Source organism: Suncus etruscus, chromosome 4, assembly GCF_024139225.1.
Source record: "Suncus etruscus isolate mSunEtr1 chromosome 4, mSunEtr1.pri.cur, whole genome shotgun sequence".
NCBI classification, from domain to species: Eukaryota; Metazoa; Chordata; class Mammalia; order Eulipotyphla; family Soricidae; genus Suncus; species Suncus etruscus.
The window spans coordinates 3020740-3043023 of NC_064851.1; the positions used below are offsets into that span (position 1 = coordinate 3020740).

Here is a 22284-nt window from a genome sequence, read left to right on the forward strand (position 1 = left end):
CACAGAGCAGCAGTAGCTTGGGCAGCAGTTCTGGCTTTAAGAGTCAGCGGCAGTGCTGGGAAAGAGGACCTGGAACATGCAGGGGCTCCTGTGACCTGCTTGGGGCCAGCGCAGGGAAAGAAAACCGGGACACTCGACATACTTGTTTCTGCAGAGCCTTTTGTCAAGGAGTGAGGTGACGGGCTGAGCCCAGTTTGCCCAGCCTGCTCTGAGGTTCCCTGAGTCCCAGGAGCCCCATTATAGACTGGGTCTCTGCTCTTTAGCCCTGTGTGTGGTCCTTGGTCTCCCTCTCACGAGGCAGCTGTAGCTCTTTCCATCCTCTGGAAGACCCTCCCCACCTTCTAGGCCCGAGAGCACCAAAGAGCGGTACTGGGGACAGTTGGCTCTCTGCCTCCATCTGCAAGCGGGGATGACGTGCCCTGCCCGTGGCTTTACTCTGGCTCTGCCCGGCCTGTGCCGGGTGGAGTGGACCGGCCATCTGCACAGCCCACAGTGGGTCTGGGGACCAGGTGTTTGCTCCTTGCTGTGTAGGATGTCATTGCATACAGGGAGAAGGTGGCCGGCTCGTCTTGGTGTTTCCCGCGCCCTTCACCCCATTCCCAAACATTCCCATCTGTCTCGTCCAAAAGGAGAGGAAAAAGCATTAGGGGATGAAGGATACTTCTGTGTTACTTACATTTCTGAATAAACGTTTGATATTCCTAACTTTAAGCTGTCATTTATTTGTTTTGGTTTTGGGGGCCACGGCAGTGCTCAGGGCTTATGCCTGGTTTTGTGCTCGGGGATCACACCTCACAAGCTCAGGGCATATGGGTCGTTAGGGATTGAATTCAGGTTGGCTGTGTGTCGGGCTAGCCACCCACCTTCTGTACAGTTGCAGGTCACCCCTTTGTGACCCAACACCCCCCCCCCCCCCCCGCCCCAAGACTTTCAACCCTAAATGATTCTCTGAGCCCGGAATAGTCATACTGAGGCAACTGGCAGGTAAGGGCCTTCCCCACGGTGCGGTCCCTTTGGCAGGCACACTAGCCTACATTTCCACATAGATGGAGGGAGGAGTAGCCAAGAGCGCCGACAGAGACTCCTTGGAGCAGCGGTTCTGCTAACTGCAGAGATTGGGTTGGGGCTGGGGGTTAGAAATGAGTTGCTGGCCTCCGTGGAGCTGTCGGGAGCTAGCAGCATGACGTGATCCCATAGAGGAGAGGTTCAGTTGAGGAAACTACGGGGAAGGGCAATGCAGAGGGAGCTGAGTTCTCCGGGGGTGGGGGTGTCCCCCGGGACCGTGGCAAGAGTCAGGAACAAAAAAACCTGGGCAGGTTGATGCCAGCTGCTAATGGGAAAGTTCAGCCCTGCAACTTCCTTCCTAGCCCTGGGCCGCCCCACACCCAGAGTTGAGAAGGAAAGTGCTCCTTGGAGTGGAACCTTCCTTAATGGCTCTGCCCTTTGCATCAGTAGCAAATGCCCCACTTCCCCGAAGAGGAAAATAACCATGTGCCCGGAAAGGGAACAGCTACTTGCAAGGCCACCAGGGCTGGCTGAGTGCAGGCTTCTATGTCTGCCCTCACTCCCCCCCCCCCCACCACCGTGGCTGACTTTATAGCTTTCAAACATCCCTACTGCCGACGCCCAGCTGGACGTCCAGGGCCAGCCTCTTCCCCTCCTGTCTCCCGTCCATCATCTGCCCAGCATCTCGGCATGAGTCCAACTACCTTCCTGGCAACACCGTTCTAGTGGTCCAAATACCTTAGCCCTCCCATGAGCACTGGATTTCCCTTCTCCCCATTCGATTTGTCAGCAAATCCTATCGGATGAGTTCCAGAACACAGCCAGGGATGAGACAACACTATACATCGACACACACCATACATATATACAACACCGTGCATCGCTTGATTCCCCGGCACCGTATCAATTCCCCTAAATTTGGTTTCCCTCCACTGCGCATAGCACAGTTCTCAGGACCCAGAAAGAGAGGACCGTGGTGAGTGAGGCGCTTGCCTTGAACGTAGCCAGCCCAGGCTTGATCCCCGTCCCGCCCAGCACCGCCAGGATCATGCAGCACTGTCAGTAATGCCAGGAGTATGAACCGATCACCCCAAACCCCCCAACCCGCAAAAGACACGCAGTTGAAAAGTCCACTTTAAATTAAAAAAAAAAATCCATTTATTTGTTTTGTCTTGGTTTTTTTTTTTTTTTTTTTTTGGTTTTTGGGCCACACCCGGTAACGCTCAGGGGTTACTCCTGGCTATGCGCTCAGAAGTCGCTCCTGGCTTGGGGGACCATATGGGACACCGGGGGATCGAACCGCGGTCCGTCCAAGGCTAGCGCAGGCAAGGCAGGCACCTTACCTCTTGCGCCACCGCCCGGCCCCAAATGAGATTTTCTTGTTTTTTTTTTGTTTTGTTTTGTTTTTGTTTTTTTTTTTTTTGTTTTTGTTTTTGGGCCACACCCTGTGACGCTCAGGGGTTACTCCTGGCTATGCACTCAGAAGTTGCTCCTGGCTTGGGGGACCATATGGGACGCCAGGGGATCGAACCGCGGTCCGTCCTAGGCTAGCGCAGGCAAGGCAGGCACCTTACCTCCAGCGCCACCGCCCGGCCCCTGTTTTGTCTTGTTTTAACGCCCCACCCGGTAGCACTCAGGGGTTCCTCCTGGCTCTAGGCTCAGAAATCGCTCATGCCAGGCTCGGGGGACCATCTGGGTGCCGGGATTCGAACCACCGTCCCTCCTCATGCAAGGCCAACGCCCTCCCTCCATGCTATCTCTCCGCGCTTATTTGCTCCCTGCACTGACTATCCGGAGTCGGTGAAACTGACAGACGGGCCGGGGGAGGGTATGTGTGTCTAGGGGGCGGGGCTTCCGAGGGCGTCGGCGTCGCCATGGAGACGCGCATGCGCCCCGAGCCGGAACTACAACTCCCAGCGGCCCCCCGCGGCTCCGGGTCGGCAAGATGGCGGCGCGCAGAAAGAAGAAGCGTGCGGCGCGGGACGCCCAGCCCGGGCCCCCGAGCCCGCCGGGTTACACAGGTTAGGGGGTTGGGGATACGCCGAGTCCTCCCCCAGGGTCAGACTGAGCTGGAAAGCGGTTCGGGTCGGCAGGTCCCGAGACCACGCGACGCCTGACTAGGAGACTCTCTGGTCCTTCCTTCCCCCTGCCTGGCCTGGCTGGCCTCCTGCAGTTTTGGGGCGCCCCGGGGTCCCAGCTGTGGGTGCTCCGTGCTCGGTGCTCCACGCTCTCCCCCCAGGGCGAGCCCGTGGCCGTCTCACCCCTCCACTGGTCACCACCCTGGTCGTCCTGCTCTGTCGCGCTGCCCGGGCCCATCCTCTTGCTCCTCTGCTCTCTCCTCTTGGTTTTCGGGTGTTTTCCTGGGGCCCCACATTGTCCCCCAATTGCCAGGGCGATTTTTGAGCACAGAGCCAGGAGGAACCCCTGAGCGCTGCTGAGTGTGGCCCAAAGACAGACAAACAAACAAACAAACAAAAAAATCCAAAGTCTGTTGGTGTTGTCTTAATTAAATTAATTGATGGGTCCTATTGTTGGTGGGGAATGGTGAGGCCCCTCTCAGCTGGGCCCGGCTCCCACTGCCCCTCTGGTCTGGCAGGTCTGCGGGTTGCAGGGTGAGGACAGGGCAGAGAGATTCCCAAAGCAGTCGGATGAAGTTCCAGGAGTCAACCGGCTTTATTTCATAGTCCCTACCACCATGTACACCTCCTCACATGGCCTCTATACTAAGTCTTTTCCTAGCAGCTACTTCTCTACTCCCACTGGCTCTCTCGGCCTCTGTCTCCCTTGCAGCTGCTTTTTCCAGGCTTCCTTCCTCACTGGCTTCCAGGCTGACCAACTCCCTGTGCTGATGCTACTGCTGCTGCTGCTTCGATGACGCTCAATTGCTGATGCTGAATCTCTGATGATGATGCCTCTCATCCACTTCTCTAACTCCTTATCTCCCCTCTCTCCCCTCATGCAGACCCCTCTACCCGCCCATTCCAGGTGTGGGCAGTTCTGATCGTTCAGGTGGGATAAATAAATTGGGTGAGGGGATACCCACATTCCTGCCCTGTCGCACTGCCCAAGCCCACACGCTTGCTCCTCTGCCTCTGCTCTGACCCCTGCTCTCTCCTCTTGGTTTTCAGGTGTTTCTCTGTGATCTCCGGCATCCCATATTGTCCCCTGAGTTTGCCAGGAGGAACCCCTGAGCTCTGCTGAGTGTGGCAAAAAAAAAAAAAAATCCAAAGTTGGTTGATTTGGGGTTTAGGGAGGGGGTTGTTAGGGCTACACCCAGCGATGCTCAAGGATCATTCCTGGCCATGCTTAGAGGTCTGTACGTGTTGCTGGGGACAGAAACCTTGTCGGTGCTGTGCTACCCGTTTTATATTCGTTTTAAACTCCCCACCAAATCCAAACATTACCTCTCACTCTCCCTCCTATCCTACTAACTATTTTCTGCCCTGGGCCTTCCCAGGCATTCGAACTGCCATGCCCTGTTGCTACTTAAAGGCACCCAGCCGGCCTGTTCTCTATCCCTTCTTCCCTCACTGCTTCCAGCTGTTTCCTATTTTGTCTTGTAGGTTACATGTCAGCTACCCGCACCCCCTTCCTGCCCCTTACCCTGGCACTTCTCCCTGGTGTATGGAGTGGGTGGTGAGATACTGAGAAAGTGCCCCCCAGCTCCGTAAGGGTAAAGAAACGTATGGGAGTAAGGTGGGCAGAGCGCTTACCTTTTATGCAGCCGGTCCCAGTTCACTTCCCAGCAGTGCCCATATGGTCCCCAGAGCCCACCGGGAGTGATCCCTGAGCATAGTGTCAGGAGTTAAGTCCTGAGTGTTCCCTGGGTGTAATAGAACAACCCCTCCCCCCCAAAACATAATTTGGAGTGTCCAGTGATGATCCAAGTTGCCTATAAATACTGCCCCAAGGCCCACTGAGAAGTTAGGAAAGCACCGAAGTAGTAGACGGATGGGGTGTTGCACAGGAGGGTTGATGCTCTATGAAAGGGAAAGCAAAAGGGCCCGTGGCTAAGGCTCTGGCTTCCTGGGGAGGAGCAAAATTTAGGGGTCAAGGTGCTGACTTCAGAGGTGGCCACAGCAGCCATCAGAATTTTGGACTTACTGGGGCTGCACAGAGTCAGTCTAGGGTGCTTGCTTGCCTTGCACACACCTGACTTGGATTTGATCTCTGGCATCCCATTTCCTCCCCCAAGCTCCACCAGGCATAATTTCTGATTGCAGTTAGGAGTGATCCCTGAGTATCTCCAGCCGTAGCCCACATACTTAAAACAAAAAAATTAATTTTGATCTTTCCCCAGGAACATGGCACAGCTTTCCTTTCATTCAGTGCCCACAGTAACAGCACCTTTCCAGCTCTGTCAACTCTCTCCTTGCACCAGAAGCCCCTCCTGGCCATGGGCAGGGTGCCCATCTCCCCACCTGCCTGCACACACCCAGGCCTGGTATGGGGAGGGCCCAGTGGGACTCGAAGATGTGACCTGCTTTCCTTTCCCGCCTCCCCAGCCGTTCCCATCAAGTTCTCGGAGAAGCAGCAGGCGTGCCATTTCCTCTACATGAAAGAGCACAAAGTTCGGGACGGCACCAACTCTGCCTGGCCGCAGAAACGCACCCTTTTTGTCCTCAATGTGCCACCATACTGCTCAGAGGTAAGCCACTGGCTGTTAGGAGAAGCCAGTGAGTTGGATCAGGCTGGATTGGGTTCTGGGCAGAGCTGGGTCCCCTCAAGCTTTGAGTGTGAGATGGTGTGGCCCAGAAGGCCCATGGAGGACCCCAGAGGGTACTTCCTTATACTGGGAGTTTTTTTGTTTGGGGTATTTTTGGCTTTGGGGACACACTCGGCAGTGCTCAGGGGTTACTCCTGACTCTGCGTTCAGGAATCCCTCCTGGCAGGCTCAGGGGGACCCTATGGGATGCCAGAGATCGAACCTGGGTCAGCCATGTGCAAGGAAAATGCCCTCACTGCTGTGCTATCACTCGGGCCTTCACACAGAAGTTTTGTTTCTGTTTTTGAGTCACACCACCGGCGGTGCTCAGGGCATACTCCTGACTCTGTGCTCAGAAATCACTTCTGGCAGACTCAGGAGGCCACATAGAGTGCTGAGGATTGAGCCTGGATTGGCCACACGCAAGGCAAGCACCCTCCCTGCTCTGCTCTCACTCCAGCCCTTGCACTGGGAATTTTATTTTTTACTTACTGCCGGACTGGAGCAGACATGCAGCTGGACACGTGTCCTCTGCGTATCTCCCAGCCCTGAAGTCACGTTCTGAGTAGACCTGGGCTTTCCAGCTCCTCCTGATTGTTTGGGTTCCAGTTTGTGCCAAAGTGAGATGTGGCGGCCCACTGTACAGTATAAGAAGAAGGTGGCTTCCCCACAGGGGCGCTTAGGAAACATCCAGCCAGATTTTTCTTGGAGGGAGGGTGGCTGATATCTGGGGTGCTGGGGGTGCATATGGGGTCACGGCTGGTGCCTCTTCCGTGCACTGCATTTTGTCTTTGGAGCTGCCTCCCCAGTTTTCATTCAGAGCCCCAGGGAGCCAGAGAGGTAGGACATGGGTGAGGCACTATCATACAGCCGCTCCAGGTTCGATATTCAGCATGATTCCCCTGAGCCCCACCAGGTGTGGTTCCCCGCACCAAAAAAAAAAAAAAAAAACACCAGTAACAAAGAACAGCTATAGCCCAGGGCCTGGACAGAACCGAGGTAGGTGCCCCTCACAGTGCACCCCCTGTACCCCCTTGACTGCAGGAGTGTCTGGGCCGCCTTTTTGCACCCTGCGGGCCAGTCCAGCGAGTGCAGCTACAGGAGAAGCCAGACCTGGCCGAGCGCCCACAGGAAGCAGAGTCCGTGTTTTTCCACCCCAGGCCCGTCCCGGTAAGACTCCACTTATAGGGGCCAGTGAGGTGGCGCTAGAGGTAAGGTGTCTGCCTTGCGAGCACTAGCCAAAGAAGGACTGCGGTTTGATCCCCTGGGGTCCCATATGGTCCCCCCCCAAGCCAGGGGCAATTTCTGAGCACTTAGCCAGGAGTAACCCCTGAGCATCAAATGGGTATGCCCCCCCCAAAAAAAAACCCAAGACTCCACGTACTGGGGTCCCCTGAATGGGTCTTGGTGGCTCTGTGGCTTTGGCCAGTCCTTAGAGTAGTCATTGGAGGGGTATCAGGCTGTCCCCATAAGTACAGAGACCCTCTCCTGGTCCCACTGTCCTTCCTAGGATCCCCCACACCAGGCATGGGCATCTTGTAATTTTTCTCCAGGACGGTCACTTGTTTTCTTGGGGACATGGTGGGGGTTGTGCCCTGATACGTTGTCCCCCACTGCAGGGTTTCCAGGTCGCCTACGTGCAGTTCCAGAAGCCCCAGGGGGTGCTGGCCTCACTGGCGCTGAGGGGCCCGCTGTTGGTCTCCACTGAGAGTCACCCCGTGCCCAGCGGAATTCACAGTCAGTTTTTGGAGCAGGGAGGGTGTGGCAGTGGGGGCTCTCGGGGACCCAGTCGCTCTGGGAAGAGGGGCCCCAGGATCCCTGACATACTACCTAGAAGGCCCATTTCCTTGTGAATTCATCAGGGTGGATCCGAGAGTATGCGAACTCACTGACCGACCCTGAGGCGCTGCGGGCCGAGGTGGATGCCTTCATGGAGGCCTACGACAAGAAGACGGCCGAGGTGGGGGCTCGTCTTCCTGCTGACCCTGGGAAGGGGTGCCGAATCCACCGGCCTGGGCAAACACAGACACACACATCCCCCATCCACACCCCAACTCTGTTGTGTCCCCACAGGAGGAGACCCAGGCGCAAGCTGAGGAGGGCGTCCCTGACGCAGAGGGCTGGGTGAAGGTGACTCGCCGTGGCCGCAGGCCTGTGCTTCCCCGGACAGAGGCTGCCAGCCTTCGAGTGCTGGAGCGGGAGAAGCGCAAACGCGCCCGCAAGGAGCTTCTCAACTTCTACGCCTGGCAGCACCGAGAGTCCAAGATGGAGCGTGAGTGTGGCCTGACCCCCCAGTGTCCCTGAAGGCTGTGGGTGGGGGCTGGGACCTGGCCCTCTGGCAAGGGGCACACCCCCACTCCCCCACTGCCAGCTCTTGGGGCGATGATACTGGAGCCTGGCACGGTTTCCTGATCCCCCTCACAAGCTGGATGGGGAGCTGGGCAGGTACGCTCCTCCCCAGGGACTCAGAGCTACCACTGGGTGGTGGGGCATTTGGGGTGAACCCCTTTATTTTATCAACTGTGCCCTCTCCAGTCTGATGGTATAGCAGGAGGAGTTGGGATACTGGCATCCCCCAGAACCTGCTTTATTTGGGCCAGGAGGGGTGTCTTTTAACTTGGTTTTTGGAGAATTTCTCCCAAATCTCCTCCACCCTCTGGCAGCAGGTAAAAGGGGAAGGGAGCACGGGCTCCCTGGTAGGGCAGGGAATGTGGTGTGACCCTGGCCGTGTCCTCTGTTCCCCACACACACACCCAGATCTGGCACAGCTGCGCAAAAAATTCGAGGAGGACAAGCAGCGGATCGAGCTGATGCGGGCCCAGCGGAAGTTCCGGCCGTACTGAGCCCCCACCTCCACCCCCATTTCCTGAAGGAGGCGTGAGCTAAGCCGGAGTCCCCCAGTTTCCTGAAGGAGGCGAGAGGACTTGAAACTAAGCCCCAAAGGCAGTTCAGACCGTGGCGCTTTATTGATATCCCGGAAGGCTTCAGGCGGAGTGGGGGGCCAAGTGATCCTCGCCCTGCCTCACCCCCTGCCCTGTAAGAAGGCAGTCACTGCCTCGGCCACATGCTGCGGCTCATTCATATGTATGTAGTGGTTCCCCGAAACCTCCACGTACTGGAACCTCTGTAGGGGTGGGAGGCTGTAGTCAGGGGGCTGAACGGGAGAGCAGGACCCTGGGGCCATGCTGTAGAGCAGCTGTTTTCTTTGGGGGGCGATCATAAGATGCCAGGAAGCAGTGCCCCCTACCCCCCAGACAGGAATCGGGGCACGATCTGATCTGGGATGTAGGACAATAAACACAGGCACTACCAGCAAGTCTGGCCCAGTGTGGACTTTTGTGGCACCCCAGCAACCAAGGGCTGAGCACCCCGAGCTCCGGGGTCACTCGGGTCACACGAGGCACCCACCTCCTTCAAGGTGGACCTCATCACTTCCAGGACGAAATTGAGGGGTTCCTGGTTCTCGTTATTCTCTCGCCGCACGTCACTGAAGCCTTGACTCGCTCTGGGGAGCAGAGGGCCGGGGCTCACCCTGGCACCTCCTTAGAGAACAGCGTGTGCCCCACCTCTCTGAGAGGCAGGTGCCTGGCTCCTTCCCCGATGGCCACCAGCGCCCCAGTTTACTCAGCACTGACTTGGGGGCTCCCAGGACCCCGCCAGAAGGAAGGCACACACACCCCTCTTCCCTTAAAATCAATGCCCAGTTTCTCCAACACTGGGTGAGGAGACCAAGAGACAAAAGGGGGCTGGCTGGAGTGGCCCCAAGAGGATGGGGCACAGCATGCTTGGCCTAGCAGGGGTTTGGGGGCTGGACTCAGCCCCCAGTCTGAGGTCCCCAGAGCAGTACCAGGCCAGGGCACTGTTTGCACACTAGCAAGCATGTTCTGGGATTGTCCTCGCAGTGGTGGGAGTAGGAAGTGAACCCGGCCTGGGTCCGAGCTGAGAAACTTCAGCTCAACCCCCTCACCCCACCCCACCCTCCGGCTGGGCTCCGACCCACTTGACAAGGAGGACCTGGGCCTGCATCCTGCGCATGGCGTGCACGAAGAACTCTTTGCTGACAAAGTCGAAGCTGAGCTCGGGCTGTGGACAAATGGACAGTTCTGTGGGTACGAGCCCCAGCTCCCCCAGAATTGGCTTCAGGATTCCTTTGGTTCCCCAGCCCTGCCAAAGAGTGGTCTCTGAGCACTGTCAGACCAGGCCCCAAACGGAAGTTCCCAAGACAAGCCACAGGCACACCCACTGCTGGCCCAGCCTCAGCAGGTTGAGGTGACTCTGGGTACCCCCCTCCACTGCAGGTTCCCAGCTCACAATTCTGAGTCACTTCCAGAAGCTGCCAGGGGAGGGCGCCAGGCCTCAGTCTAGGCGGTTACCGCCCGCCTCCCACCTCAGCACCCCAGTTTTAATGCGCTTTGCCTCAGGATTGGGGTGCTTTGTGGAGCCTTTAGCTTAAACGCCTTGAGCTTAGAGGGCAGATCTAAGGACAGCCCCCATCAGGGAGCAAATTCTGCGATTTGACCTGGATGGGTTTGCGCTTAGGGGTTGGGGGTCCTGCAGAGGGATTCCCCTAAGAACTTCACCTGGGGGACCAGACTGAGGGCTCGGCTTCTCTTCCTCTATGCTTTTCGTTTCTGGATCGTGCCCAGTGGTGCTCAGGGCTTACTCCTGGGTCTGTGCTCACTCAGGGATCACCCCCGGACAGAGCTCAAGGGGTCCTCTGGGCAGCTCCCCTCCACGTACAGTAACCCCAAGTATCTCTCTCTCATAACCCCAGTCTCTGCTCTATGCATGCTGCTGACTGTAGAGGCTGGGCCCCCCAGCCTGACCAGACTGCCCGGAAGGAAATGTCACCCAGCAAAACAACTGACTCCGACAACCTCGAATACACAAGGAAACAGATGAGCACCTCAGTTCGCAGGCCTACCAGGCAGAAGAGACAGCACTGACCAAGGAAGGCACTTATTTTGCATATGGTTACCCTGTTGGTCCCTGGCACCCCCATATGATGACCTCCCTGACCGCAGTCTTGGGACTAGCCCCAAGCACTGCCAGGAGTAGTTTATACCTCCCTTGGCCCCAAAATCCCTGTAACAGGATTGATGTGACCCAGAAATTCCACTGTGCAGTGATGAGCCAAAGAAAAGGGGGACCGGGGCAGCCCCTTTCTGCTGCCCTTGAACGCAGTCAACAGATAAAACAGATAAAATCTACACCCCGATTGGAATCTTCAGTGGCAGGAGTAACCCCTGAGCATTACCAGGTTCAGCCAGAAGCAAACAAAACAAGCAGGAACCAGGAGCTCAAATGGTGAACCCTGTGTCCAGAGCAGTGTGACCCTACGTCCCTGAGTAGCCTGTGGGGAGGCTTCTGGCTGAAAAGGAGTAATGAGGGGCACTTAGCTGCTGCCCAGTCCCAGAATTCAGAGCCAGAAAGGAAGGTCTATCCAGGCATGGTGCCAGAGGGGATAAGAGACCTGGGATTCTGGGCCCGGAACATTCTCCAGCTCATGAGGGACCGGGGTGCTGGTCCCATGGCACAGGGCTGAGGCCACCATGACCTCGGCTGCCTGAAGGTTTACCCCATGGAACAGGGATGGGGCCACTGCTCACCTGTGCTATCCTGCGGTCCCGGTTCAGCACCACACCTGGGGATGGAAGAGCAGATGGCTCAGTGCTGCAGGAGAGGGAGCTCTGGGGGGCAAGGAAAGGCCCCACACCCTCTTCTGTCTGCTTTTGGGGCCACTCCAGGGGGTGCTGGCAGACCTGCCTCTCCTCTGCCCTCTTCGGGTTCAGCTGGAGCAAAGGTCACCCACAGCAAACAGGCCACAAAGCAGTGACCCTCGGGGCAGGCCAGAACGGGACGGGGTTAAGATGCCTGTATACACGTTCACACACCCACCGACCCCCAGCTCTCCGAGAACCTTAAATATTAAAAGTTGTTTGAGGGCCCAAAGAGATAGCACAGTGCGTTTGCCTTGCAAGTAGCCGATCCAGGACCAAAGGTGGTTGGCTCGAATCCCGGTGTCCCATATGGTCCCCCATGCCTGCCAGGAGCTATTTCTGAGCAGACGGCCAGGAGTAACCCCTGAGCAATGCCGGGTGTGGCCCAAAAATCAAAAAAAAATTGTTTGAGGGGCTGGAGAGATAGCATGGAGGTAAAGCGTTTGCCTTGCATGCAGAAGGTCGGTGGTTTGAATCCCAGCATCCCATATGGTCCCCTGAGCCTGCCAGGAGTAACCCCTGAGTGCTGCCAGGTGTGACCCAAAAACCACCCCCCCAAAAAAAAAGTTGTTTGAAGCAGTGGCCTAGTGGCAGGTGGTGGCCCAGTTAACCCTGCAGCCCCGAGGTTCTGGCTTCAGGCCCGGGGGCTGCCCCGTGACCAAACTAGTAGCTACAGACCAGGTGCAAGCTCAGAGCTCAGGGAAAACCCGTCCTGGCATCACACTCGCCCCTAGAAATCCTGCACAACCCACCACACACACTCACTCTTCCCCGCCCCAGCCCAGCCTTCGGTGAGGCTTTTACTCAATTTAGTTTGAAGTTCTGTTGTTTTTGGCTGCACCCAGCAATGCTCCGGGCCTACTCCTGGACTGGGGAGCCCAGGGGCATTGCTGGGAGCTGAACCCTGGGGCATGAGCTGCAGGCAAGGTGAATTAACCCCCATACTCTCTGGATCCTAAACTTGGTGGCTTGCTTTGCTTAGTGGGATCACACCTTGGCGATGCTCAGGGCTTTCTCCTGACTCTGCACTCAGGGATCCATTTCAGAGGGAATGGGGGGACCTGTATGGGGTGCCAGGGCTCAAACAAGCATTTTCTGCTTGAAAGGCAAGAGCCGGCCCGGGGATAAGCTGCAGGTGGGCAATTTGCCATAGGCAGCTGGGGATAGGAGAAAAAGAAGGGAAGAAAGGAAGGAAGGAAGGAGGTGACCTCTCTCTCTCTCTCTCTCTCTCTCTCTCTCTCTCTCTCTCTCTCTCTCTCTCTCTCTCTCTCTCTCTCTCTCTCTCTCTCTCTCTCTCTCTCTCTCTCCCCTCCCCCTCCCCCCCTGGCGGAAGACTGAGGATCTCACATTCTGGCCTCCCGCCAGTCTCCAAGACTCCTAAACCGACAACCAAGGGATGTGAGCCTGACCCGCTAATCCGCTTCCAGGCCTGGGGAAGGTCCCTTCGATTGACCCACTTCGGCGCCTGGCACTGGGCTGCCCCATTCCTTTGTGAGGCCTCCAGGGACATAGGTGGGTGAGCCTAGACAGTGGGTCTGTTCCGCCTGTTCAGGTGGATTGTTAGGCCTGGTTTTGAGTTCTAGCATATTTTTTTTTTGCTTGTTTGTTTTGTTTTGGAGTCACACCCGGCGGTGCTCAGGGGTTACTCTTGGATTTGCGCTCAGAAATGACTCCTGGCAGTGCTCAGGGGACCCTACAGGATGCAGGGGATCGAACCCTGATCAGTCGTGTACAAGGCAAATGCCCTCCCCGCTGTGCCACCGCTCCAGCCCATGGGTCCCAGCTTTTCTGAAGGATTAGAAAGCCCAGAGGAGGCAGGAATTCAGACACTTCAGGGCACCTTGTCTGTGCCCCAGGCTCCTGTCCCCACCCTGGCAGTTCCCACATGGCACACTGCGATCTGCAGTCACCACTCTCTCTTAAAAGGTCTCATCTGCCCATGGGCATGAACTCCTTTAGCACAGGGATTAGGGCGCAAGCCACCTTGATAGGCCATGGGCCATGGCCTTCTACCCACCGTGAGAGTGACCCTCGTGGTCACTGCCTGCACACCCCAGAGGCCCTCCCAGAGGGACGAGGCAGCCCCAGGGCTGGCCCAGAAGTGGGTCAGTCCACACTAGACCAGAACAGTGAGTTCCTCACCTCGCCCCTCACAACTGAGCCCTCCAGATAAACGCCCCCCAAGTCCAGCGCAGGAGCAAGAGCAGGTAGGACGGGCTATGGGCTCCCCAAAACCCAAATGGTCTCCAGAGCATCGCCAAGAATGATCCCTGAGTGCAGAGCCAGGAGGAAGTCCTCAGCACTGCCGGGTATGCCCCCTCACCCCAAACACCCCAAATCTCCCCTACCTTTAGTCACCAGCGGAGACCAGAAGGTCTGGGTGAGGGGAGACAGAGGGGTGAGGAACCTCAGGAACCTGAGTGTCTCCCCTGGCCACTCTGGGCAGGGGAAGGGGTCCTTAGTGGTCACTACATTTTTGTGGGGGCTGCCCTGGAACCCTGTCTCTCTGAGCGTCTCCCTGCCACATGTGTGTGCATGAGCGTGTGTGTGTGTGTGTGTGTGTGTGTGTGTGTGTGTGTGTGTGTGTGTGTCCAGGGACACTCATTCCTAGCTGGTCTCCCTGGGGGAGGTATTCATGGGGTAGGGGTGGGGTGCCAGGTCCCTTCTGTGGGACCTTGCACCCGTGTCTATAATGAAGGCCCCCAGGTGCTGTGCTGGGGACAGAAGCAAGTACTTGCACCAGGCCCCAGGACTCTGGGCAGCTCCGAATTCTGGGGCTAAGGCAGTCTCTCATTTACCTTCTGGCACCTGGGTGGTGCCTCTCTGTAGCAAGAGCTGCCCATCTTCCTGCCCCAATTCTCTGTTCTTCAGGAACCTGCAGAAACAGGTGGGTACTGAATGTTCAGGAGCTGAGAGCAGGGTGTCCTCCCTGCAAATGTGTCCCCCCCAGGCTGAGGGTGTCCTGGCCCCATTTTCTCTCCTGTACCTCCTTGACCTAGCGGGCACCCTACCCACCTGTGGCACAAAATTGAACACCGTGATCAGATCAGCCTATGGTTATGATTCCCTCAGGGCAGCCACCAGCAAACACTCCAGAGCCTTCAGGGAGCTCCCACAACCCCCGCACAGAGGTGAAACAAGGTGTGGGTGTTGCATGAGCAGGGGACAAGTGACAGGTGCAGCAAAAGCACACATGGGCTCCCAGGCGTGTGCACATGTGTGCTTACACATATGTACACTTATATGTATGTTATAGGTATAAGTCTGCCTGTGTGTGTGTTTTTTTTTCTTCAAACTTTTTTTTTTTTTTGGTTTTGGGCCAAACCCAGCGGCGCTCAGGGGTTACTCCTGGCTCTACGTTCAGAAATTGCTCCTGGTGGCTGGAGAGATAGCACAGCGGTAGGGCATTTGCCTTGCATGTGGCCGATCTTCGGAGGAACCTGATTCAATTCCTGGCATCCCATATGGTCCCGCAGCCTTCCAGGGGTGATTTCTGAGTGCAGGGCCAGGAGTGACCCCTGAGCACCTCTGAGTGTGGCCCAAAAACCAATCAATCAAAGTTTAAAGTTTAAAAAAAAAAAAAAAGAAATTGTTTAAAAGTTTAAAGAAAAAAGAAATTGTTCCTAGTAGGCTCAGGGAACCATACGGGATGCCGGAAATGGAACCCAGGTCAGTCCCGGGTCAGGGGTGTGTAAGGCAAATGCCCTACCGCTGTGATGTCACTCCAGCCTCCTATTAAAACAAGCCATTATGATCTATAAAGTCCTATAAACCATTATAATCTATACAGACCATACGGGATGCCGGAAATCGAACCCAGGTCAGTCCCGGGTCAGGGGCGTGCAAGCTAAATACCCTACCGCTGTGATGTCGCTCCAGCCCTTTTATTGAAACCATTATGATCTATACAGTGAGTCAGGGCCATTCCCACCACCAGCGTCCATCCAGCTCCCTCCACCAATGTACCCAGGGTGTATCCTACATTGCCAACCTTTGCTCCTCGCCTGCCAATGTAATAGCCCCTTTAAATTTGGATTGTTAATGTTTAGGTCTCTTAATTCTATAGCTGTCGACCTTGGCTTGGAGAGTTAGTGCTGCTCGTGTTTGAAGAGTAGGGCAGAGCTGCAGAGGAGGGGGGGTAGGGAAAGGGAAGGAGGGGGATACGCACCCCTGCAGCATATCGTTTGGGCTGAGCACGTGGGAAGGCTTGGGCGCTGCCTCCAGCTCCAGCGTGCGCTCCAGGGCCTTGCGCTTGTATGTCAGCAGATTTTCCATCTCCTGCGGGCCGGGGGCTCTGTTGGGTGGCTGGGGTCCCCCTCAGCATGCCTCCTGCCCAGGCCGCCCTCTACCTGCACCCTCTTTGTGGGCCCAAGGCCCGGGGACTGGCTAGGCCGGTCACCCACAGTGTCAGCCTTGGGGAGATGGAGAGGGCATGTCGGGGAGCTGGTATCTTGGGGTTCCCAGGCCACATGGCATGTGGCAGCAGCTGGGCTCCCTTTTCCCTGCCCACTCGTAGGAGCAGAGGCAGTCCAGACCCATTTGCTAGCTTTTCCCCTGTTCCCCGCCTCTCCACGGCTGACCCCTCATGAGAAGCTGGGCTGGGGAGCCCCCACAGCCCACGGAGGTCCCACTCTTACACTACAGTCCAGGGCGAAGGGAATGGAGTCCAGTAACACCAGCTTGTCCACTAGCTCCGGGAAGATGGAGGAGAACTGAGTGCCGGGGCGGGGACAGGGGGAGCCGTGAACAGAGCTGAGTGGGAAGGCAGAAGCACCCACCCACTCTGTGCAGGACACCTGCACCCTGCACCCAACCCCAGCACTGTGGACTGGGGGGTCCTAGAAGGCTGAAACTCCACTACTGGGGGCATCCTGCACCCAACCCCAGCCCTGCGGCCCAGGGGTCCCGGGGACTGGAAGGCTGACCCTTCACTACTAGGGGCTCCCCACCCCAGCCCCATGCACTGATTATCTCGCATTCTGCAAGGCAAACTGGCTCCCAGGGAATAAAAGGGGTTAATGAGGCTGGAATCTGTGACCATTCCATTTCAGGTAACACCTCTCCCCTGCTGCAGTCGACTCACCATTCCGCCCACGACGCCACCTGTGGAACAGGGCAGTGAGTGGATGTTGGCAGCTTCCCCCCACATCTGGGGACCATCCCATCCCAGCCAAGGGACCTGACTCTTCTCTTACACCAGTGGGCAAAGCTGGGTCTTGGCTGTAAGATTTGGGGTCCCTCCGAAGGCTGCATGGCCCCCAGGAGAGCTGCTGAACTCGTCCAACCAGGAAGGAGCTGCCTCCTTGCTCTATGGGGCTCCCCCTGAAATGGGGGGGGGGCCCAGGAGAAGGATCCCAGTGCCAGCAAAAAAATAAAAAAACTCACCAAAACTGTGGCCAATGAGGGTGATGCGCTCCCACTTCAAGGCTGCAAAGACAGAGCGTGTAGGGGTGGTGTCCCCACTCCCTCCACACTCCACCCTGTGTCCCAAAGAAACCCTAATACACACACACACACACACACACACACACACACACACACACACTCACACACGAACGCACACTTTGGGTCCCTGACTGACCTTTCATGATGCGGCGGACCTCACCCACAAAGTTTTGATGATAATACGGGTGACCTGGGTTGTAATGGGATGAGAGTCCATGGCCCCCAAAATCCATAGCCACGTAGTAGAAATCTGAGACAGAGATAAATAAGGCCATGGGAGAGGTGTCTGTTGGGGGGGGGTGTCCCCCGGCACCCCACTCCTTTCTCCTGCAGCCCGGCCAGCTCACTCAGCTCCACCTTTCGGGAGCAGCGGGATGAGTCTGTCGAAAGAGTTGGCGTTGTCCAGCCAGCCATGTAGACAGAGAACTGGGGGGTTCTGCTTGGGGCCCCAGGCCTTGGCAGCGATGTGCCCCCAGGGCACAGCCATTCTCAGCTCGGAGAAGAGGCCTGAAAGAAAAGAGGGGAGGGCCGGAGAGGTAGCACAGTGAGTAGGGAGTTTTCCCTGCCTGTGGCCGACCCCGGACGACCTGAGTTCTATTCCTGGCATCTCATATGGTCCCCCAGAGCCTGCCAGGAGTGATTTCTGAGCGCAGAGCCGGGAGGAACCCCTGAACCAAAAAGAAAAAAGAAGAGGGTAAAAGAGAGGGTTTCTGCTCCTTCCCCCCATCTTTGGCTTGAACCCCACCCCAGTCCCCTTTTGCTGTGGGAACCCCTGGGAGAGCTTCCTGGCAGAATGTTTTAGAAAAGAAAAGGTCAGGAGGGTTGGTTGCACCCGAACTCTGCCATTTGCTGACCGTGTGACTGTGGACAGGTACCTGAATTTTCCTGAGCCTCAGTTTCCCTTTCTGTAACACTGAGATAAGTGGTAGTTTTAGGAGCTGAGGCGCCTTGTTAGTGCTGGGATGGTCTGGGGGACCTGGCAGCAAGCTGGGACTGACAGAAGGGGAAACTGAGGCAGAGGAAGGTGCAGCCCTACTCAAGGTCACAGGGATCTGGAGCAGCTGAGGGGTGGGACCGGGATGGCCCCCAACAGGCGCTGCAACCCCTCCCTCCAGTCACGGGTCTCTCGCTGGGTCACCCCACGTCCACCCGCCGACCTTGCCCGGCCCCGGGGCAGCAGCCCAGGAGGACGAGGGACACCAGGAGCGGCCCTTGGTGGGGGACACCCTCCCACGACCCATCTCCACTCGGGGTCCCAAGCAGGGGCGGGTGCGTTGCAACTGGGTGCATCCTCCCCGTAGCCCAATCCCCTCTAAAAGTCCCCGGAGTGGACGCTTCACCCATTGCTCTCAGCGCGATCACTCCGACCCCGGGAACCAGCAGCTGTCCCGAGCGATCTGACAACGGAGCCCGCCCAGGCCCGCCTTTTATAGGCCCCTTATAGGCTCCGCCCCTGCCGGCTCCTTATAGGTCCCCGCTCCCAGGCCCCACCCCTTCCGGCCCCCGCTCTAAGGAACACTCTAGACCACGCCCCTGCAGGCCACTGATAGGCTCTCGCGCCTAGAGCCCTTAGAATAGACTCCGCCCCTCGTGATTCTGATAGGCCGTCGCTCTTAGGCCCCGGCTGGTTCTATTTAGGCCCCACCACTAGGACAGGCCACGCCCACAGCACACGCAGGCCACGCCCCCGCCGCGGCCACGCTGCCTGCCCGCTCAGTGCTGCAAGTTCGAGACTTGGGGCCTCCTCGTTCGTTCATCGTGGGCTGGACCCCAAGGGTGACGGGGCTCCGGCCTTGATTTGAATGCAACCGGTCCTGGGCTAGGAGAGACATCTGCCACCGGCCTTTGGAGGCTGTGGGAGCAGTGTGGCCTGGGAAGGGTTGAGGCTGCAAAATTTAGGGGTACCCCCAGGGCGCTGTGTCTGGCCTCAGGTCCAGGCTCTGTTTGTTTGACATCAGGGTGGCAGGAACTGAACCAGCTCCAAGCTGTTGCTTTTTTCGTTTTTCGTTGTTTTTTTTGCTGACCCTCTGTCCTCCCCTCCGGAGCAAAGGAGCCTCTTTCTTTAGTTTCCTTCCCTGGGCACCTCTCACCGCTGCCTGGTTGGTGGATGTCAGGCCCCTCAAAGAAAGAAGAGGAAGAAGCCTATTATTTAATTTGTGAATGTTCTAGATAAAAAACACAGGTTTACAATGATAAAGCTACATTAATGGGGGTAGAGAGATGATAAAGCTACATTAGTGGGGCCTGAGCCATAGCACAGTGGGAGGGTGTTTGCCTTGCACACGGCTGACCCAGGACAAACCTGGGTTCGAACCCCAGCGTCTCTTATGGTCCCCCCAAGCCAGGAGCGATTTCTGAGCACAGAGTCAGGAGTAACCCCTGAGCGTCACAGGCTGTGGCCCAAAAACAAACAAACAAAAAACAAAAACAAAAAGCTACATTAGTGTTAATGAGCGGTGGAGAGATATAGCATGCAGGTCACACGTTTGATTTACACATGACAGATCCCTGTTCTGTCCGGGGCACCCTAGATGATCTCACGAACCCCACTAGGAGTGATCCCTGAGTGTAGAACCAGGAGTAAGGCCTGAACACAGTGGGCTGTGGCTCAAAAGCAAAACAAACTTTGGGGCCTGAGGGATAGCAATGTGGGGTAGGGCCTTTTCCTTGTAAAGGGCTAACCTGGATTCGATCCTTGGCATCCCATACGATGTCCCGAGCTTCCCAGGAATTTGTTTGTTTTTTGGGCTACACCCAGCGGTGCTTTGGGGTTACTCCTGGCTCTGTGCTCAGAAATCACACTTGGCAGGCTTAGGGGATCATATGGGATGATGGAGATCGAACCCAGATCCATCCAGGGTCAGCCACCTGCAAGGCAAATGCCCTACTGCTGTGCTATCACTCTGGCCCCGGGAATGATTTCTGAGCTCAGAGCCAGGAGTAACCCCTGAGTACTGCCAAGTGTGACCCAAAAACCAACAAACAAAACATTAATCTCAGGCCAAGTGACCCACCACCAACAAAAAAAAGAGTAAGATGGAGGATGACATTCTGCGAGAAGGGGGTCACATCCAGCTATGCTCAGGGCTTACTCCTGGTGGGACTCTGGGGAGGGCTGGGGTGGAGCCCAGGTTGGCTGTGTGCACAGCTCAGACTTAGGGCAATGGCCTTGCCCCTGCACCCAAGGCCCTGCTATGCTCAGGTTACTCCCTCACCAACCTCCTTCCCATCCCCAAAACCTCAGTTTTGTAATCCACAGCCAAGGACTTTTTACCTGTTTTATTACCTGTTACTGTCAGTTTTCTATTTTGTTTTTCTGTCCACCACATACATCATGCTTGCCTGTTTTGTTTTTCTCTCTTGTTCCACTTGGCAACATCCCTTGCTTACCTCCCATATTCTCTCCTTCACTACCTGGTGGTTGGACCATATCCAGCATCCTTCAGGGCTCCCTCCTGGCCCCTGCACTCAGAAATTGCCTCTGGCAGGCTTGAGGGACCATATGGGATGCCAGGAATCAAACCTGGCTCAGTCCCTGATTGGTCATGTGCAAGACAAATGCCCTACTACTGTATTATCGCTCTGGCCCCTGATTTATTTCTCTTTTTTTAAAATTGATTACTTTATTTAAACACTGTGAATACAAGGTTGTTCATGATACATTCACACAAACAGAGATACAAAGCTGTTACTATAATCTCCAACACACTTCACCTGTGCACATATTCTTCCACCAATGTCCCCAGTTTCCCTATTACCTGCATTCCTGCTTTGTTATTTTTTCTTCGTTTGGCCATACCCGGCAAAACTCAGGGGTTAGTCATTCCTGGCGAAGCTCAAGGAGACCAGATGAAATGGAGGCCAGGTTGGCCACAGGCAAAACGAAACTTTCCCTACTGTAACAAGTGACCCAATCATAGTTCTTGTTTTTGTTTGTTTTGTTGTTTGTTTTTCAGAATGTAGAAACATTAATTAAAAAGTAAAGGAGTTGGAAAAGGAGCTCCTGGCCTGGAGAAAACTTAGTATTAGACTAAGTTGACTACTCACCTCTTTTTTCCCCCCCCCAATGGTTTATACCTGGTGGTGCTGAGGGCTCACTCCTGGCTCTGCACTCGGAAATCACTCCTGGCAGGCTTAAGGCACCATATGGAGGGCTGGAGCAATAGCACAGCAGCAGGGCTTTTGCCTTGCATGCGGACAACCCTGGACGGACACTAGTTCGATTCTTGGCATTCTCATATGATACCCTGAGCCTGCCAGGAACGACTTCTGAGCACAGAGCCAGGAGTAACCCTTGAGTGTCGCAGGTTGTGACCCGGCCCCCCAAAAGGGACCATAATGAATGTGGGGATCTGTAAAATAAATCCCCACCTGGTGAAATCACCCCCACTCACTGTATTTACAACCCCAGGTGATGGGTCTGAGGCAAGTAGTCCCAAAGATTTAATAAACCAAGCCAGTCAGGAGAGAGCCAAACAGGCTTTTCTTTATTCTCAGTACAAATTCAACTGGGTGGGAGAGAGTAGGATGATCCAGGTGGGCTTTTACCTATCAAAGGGATAGGTTTACAGAAAAAGAGGAAGATGGGGGACCGCCTTTGTTTTGGCATGAATAGCCGGTGCCAGCCAGGACTTGAAATCAGGTCAACCTCCTGCAAGGCAAATGCCTTCTTCCCAGTGCTCTCTGGCCTCTAAGTATTGTTTCATTATGTCACCGTGACTTACCTTACCAAGTAGTTAATCATAATGTTAATTCAGGCATGAAATGGTTGCGGCTCCAATCCTATCAGTGTGACTGACCTTCCCCCTCCTAGTGTCCCCAGTTTTCCATACACCACCCTAGCCTGCCCCGTGCAGGCACTTACTTCACATCGTTGCAACACAGAGACAAATGGAATGATCAAAATTAGATCAATAGGGGGGTGGGAAAAAAAATTAGATCAATAGGGGCTGGAGAGATAGCATGGAGGTAAAGCGTTTGCCTTGCATGCAGAAGGATGGTGATTTGAACCCTGGCATCCTATAGGGTCCCCTGAGCCTGCCAGGAGCGATTTCTGAGCATAGAGCCAGGGGTAACCCCTGAGTGCTGCCAGGTGTGACCCGAAAACCATAAAAAAAATTAGATCAATAAGGATCCATCTGAAATAACGAATCTGTCTGTCTGTCTGTCTGTCTGTCTGTCTGTCTGTCTCTCTCTCTCTCTCTCTCTCTCTCCCCCAATGAGAGTACTAAGCAATGTCAGTGTATGAGGAGTCCCTGGGCTGTGGTTGGCGCGAGTTGAGCTTCTTCTTGTTCAGAATCCCCGAGCTTGGGAGATTTCAGTGGAACTTTCCTAAGATCCTACTGGGCTGACGCTCCCCAGGAAACTTTGAGGTGTCAGGTGGGTCTATAGATCTAAACCCCTGCTTGT

The 22284-nt window shown here is 55.8% G+C and overlaps 2 protein-coding genes and 1 long non-coding RNA gene across 3 annotated transcripts; 2 read left to right on the plus strand and 1 right to left on the minus strand.

Moving 5' to 3' along the window:
• Positions 1-30: 30 nt before the first annotated feature.
• LOC126006383 (uncharacterized) lies at positions 31-705 on the plus strand. Its single transcript, XR_007494850.1, has 2 exons — positions 31-213; positions 494-705. It is a non-coding gene; the product is annotated as an uncharacterized LOC126006383 (long non-coding RNA).
• A 2245-nt stretch (positions 706-2950) lies between these two features.
• On the plus strand, positions 2951-8577 carry RRP7A (ribosomal RNA processing 7 homolog A). The gene is made up of 7 exons (XM_049771691.1): positions 2951-3026; positions 5511-5653; positions 6755-6880; positions 7330-7447; positions 7573-7670; positions 7784-7982; positions 8468-8577. The coding sequence occupies exons 1-7, from the start codon at positions 2951-2953 to the stop codon at positions 8551-8553; spliced, it is 846 nt and encodes a 281-aa protein (XP_049627648.1). The 3' UTR covers positions 8554-8577.
• Positions 8578-8652: 75 nt separating this feature from the next.
• Positions 8653-17482, minus strand: SERHL2 (serine hydrolase like 2). The gene is made up of 11 exons (XM_049772446.1): positions 17233-17482; positions 17012-17125; positions 16816-16857; positions 16514-16533; positions 16068-16142; positions 15599-15708; positions 14229-14305; positions 11320-11354; positions 9711-9793; positions 9119-9215; positions 8653-8834 (listed from the first exon to the last, which is right to left on the minus strand). Exons 1-11 carry the CDS (start codon positions 17480-17482, stop codon positions 8733-8735), a joined length of 1005 nt encoding a protein of 334 aa, XP_049628403.1. The 3' UTR covers positions 8653-8732.
• Positions 17483-22284: the final 4802 nt, after the last annotated feature.

Coding starts and splice junctions, on each gene's coding strand:
- RRP7A (XM_049771691.1), top strand. CDS start 2,951: ATGGCGGCGCGCAGAAAGAAGAAGCGTGCGGCGCGGGACGCCCAGCCC. Junction 5,654..6,754: donor TGCCACCATACTGCTCAGAG/GTAAGCCACTGG, acceptor CCTTGACTGCAG/GAGTGTCTGGGCCGCCTTTT. Junction 7,448..7,572: donor CGTGCCCAGCGGAATTCACA/GTCAGTTTTTGG, acceptor TGAATTCATCAG/GGTGGATCCGAGAGTATGCG.
- SERHL2 (XM_049772446.1), bottom strand. CDS start 17,482: ATGCCAGGAATAGAACTCAGGTCGTCCGGGGTCGGCCACAGGCAGGGA. Junction 14,306..15,598: donor CCAAACGATATGCTGCAGGG/GTGCGTATCCCC, acceptor CTGTTTCTGCAG/GTTCCTGAAGAACAGAGAAT. Junction 9,216..9,710: donor GCCCAGGTCCTCCTTGTCAA/GTGGGTCGGAGC, acceptor TCTGCTCCCCAG/AGCGAGTCAAGGCTTCAGTG.